The sequence below is a fragment of the Dasypus novemcinctus genome, chromosome 6, assembly GCF_030445035.2.
Source record: "Dasypus novemcinctus isolate mDasNov1 chromosome 6, mDasNov1.1.hap2, whole genome shotgun sequence".
NCBI classification, from domain to species: domain Eukaryota; kingdom Metazoa; phylum Chordata; class Mammalia; order Cingulata; family Dasypodidae; genus Dasypus; species Dasypus novemcinctus.
The window spans coordinates 2,346,116-2,347,747 of NC_080678.1; the positions used below are offsets into that span (position 1 = coordinate 2,346,116).

At 41.3% G+C, this 1,632-nt stretch overlaps 1 protein-coding gene across 1 annotated transcript; it reads right to left on the reverse strand.

The window, feature by feature from the left end:
* Nucleotides 1–380: 380 nt before the first annotated feature.
* Nucleotides 381–1,319, reverse strand: LOC131278863 (olfactory receptor 13A1-like). Its single transcript, XM_058299463.1, has one exon. It carries the CDS (start codon nucleotides 1,317–1,319, stop codon nucleotides 381–383), a length of 939 nt encoding a protein of 312 aa, XP_058155446.1.
* Between the last annotated feature and the right edge of the window lie 313 nt (nucleotides 1,320–1,632).

A 1,632-nucleotide genomic window follows, 5' to 3' on the forward strand; every position in this document is an offset into this window, starting at 1 on the left:
ATGTGTCCTGAGAAGCTCACAGATAGTTACATTAGGATCAAATGTTATAACATAGTGCATGCATGAGGAGAACTTTGACAATGTGCTGTGAATCTCTGGAGTACATGCCACATACTGCTTTTTATTTTGAATCGTCACACAGTACATGTCTTATTTCCAATGTCAATGCAAACGCTGTAATTGTTAAATGTGGAATAGATTTTTATGTCTCCTATTAATCTACTCGGGCTGGTCTAATTACAAGAATACATAAAAACTGAGTTTCAATGGATTTATTTTTTCTTTCCAATATAAAATGGAACACAAGGAATGCATTTTATATGGCAATAACTTAGAATTTAAATCTTCTCTGAGACAGCACCTATTTTTAAAATAACAAATTACAGTTTCTCTACTAAAAATGTAAAGATTTTCTTGAGAGCAGCCTTGACATCCTTGTTCCTTAGTGTGTAGATAAGAGGGTTCAAGGTGGGGCTCACTGTAGAATAAAGCACAGCCATGACCTTGCCTGCTTCAGGGGAATAGCTGGAGCCTGGGGTCAGGTATGTGTAGATGACTGTAGTGTAGTACATGGTGACTACAATGAGGTGGGAGGAACAAGTGGAGAAGGCTCGCCGTTTCCCCTCAGCCGTACGAATCTTAAGGATGGTGGAGATGATGAAGCCATAGGACACCATGGTAAGCAGGAAATTCAACACAGCATAGAAGATGTCAGCTACTATTGTAATAATATCATTAAAATATGTGGAGGAGCAGGAGAGCAACAACACAGGGGGAATCTCACAGAAAAAGTGATCTATTACATTAGGCCCACAGAAGTTCAACTGTAATACCAGACAGGTGTCGGCCCCAGGACCAAGTATGCCAATTCCCCACACAGCTCCCGTAAGAACTACACACACTCGGGGACTCATCATCGAGCTATAGTGCAGGGGATGGCAGATGGCTACATAGCGGTCATAGGCCATGGCAGTAAAGAGAAGTAGTTCTGCTGCAACAAACCATGTTAGGAAGAACATCTGAATAATGCAACCCCAGAAGGAGATGGTTCTCCTCTCTGCCACCAGAATATCAAGTAGCTTAGGCAAAACACTACATGCACAGAAAAGATCAAATACAGCCAAGTTGACCAACAAAAAGTACATGGGGGTATGGAGTCCAGGGCTGAAGCTGATGGCCACTACAATGAGGGAATTACCACAGAGGGCCATGATGTAGAAGGAGAGGAAGAGGATGAACAAAAGAACCTGGAGCTGTGGTGTTTCTGAGAATCCCTGCAGGATGAATTCTGTCACGATGGTCTGATTACTCATGGCCATTCAGTATCTGACAAGACCTTCATTGACCTACAAAAAAGTGTTTTAAGTAGTGGTCAATATACTTAGCTCAATATACTTTCAAGTGCCTGGCTACTCAATATTTAAATCCAATATATGCAACAGTTGCTCATTAACAATGTCTTCCTATAAAAGAGCCTTCTCCCAACACTTCCGCCATTACTTTGAGGCTTCTTCCATCCTATTCTTCCTCAATTTATCTTCCCATCATTCTTATCATCCATTATTCCATTATCCTGTCTACATGTCTTCCCTCACATGGCCATCTTCTATTTTCCCTTCTCCTATCTTATCC

What these genes read in the sequence shown, in the direction of transcription:
- LOC131278863 (XM_058299463.1), bottom strand. Translation starts at nt 1,319, where the DNA reads ATGGCCATGAGTAATCAGACCATCGTGACAGAATTCATCCTGCAGGGA.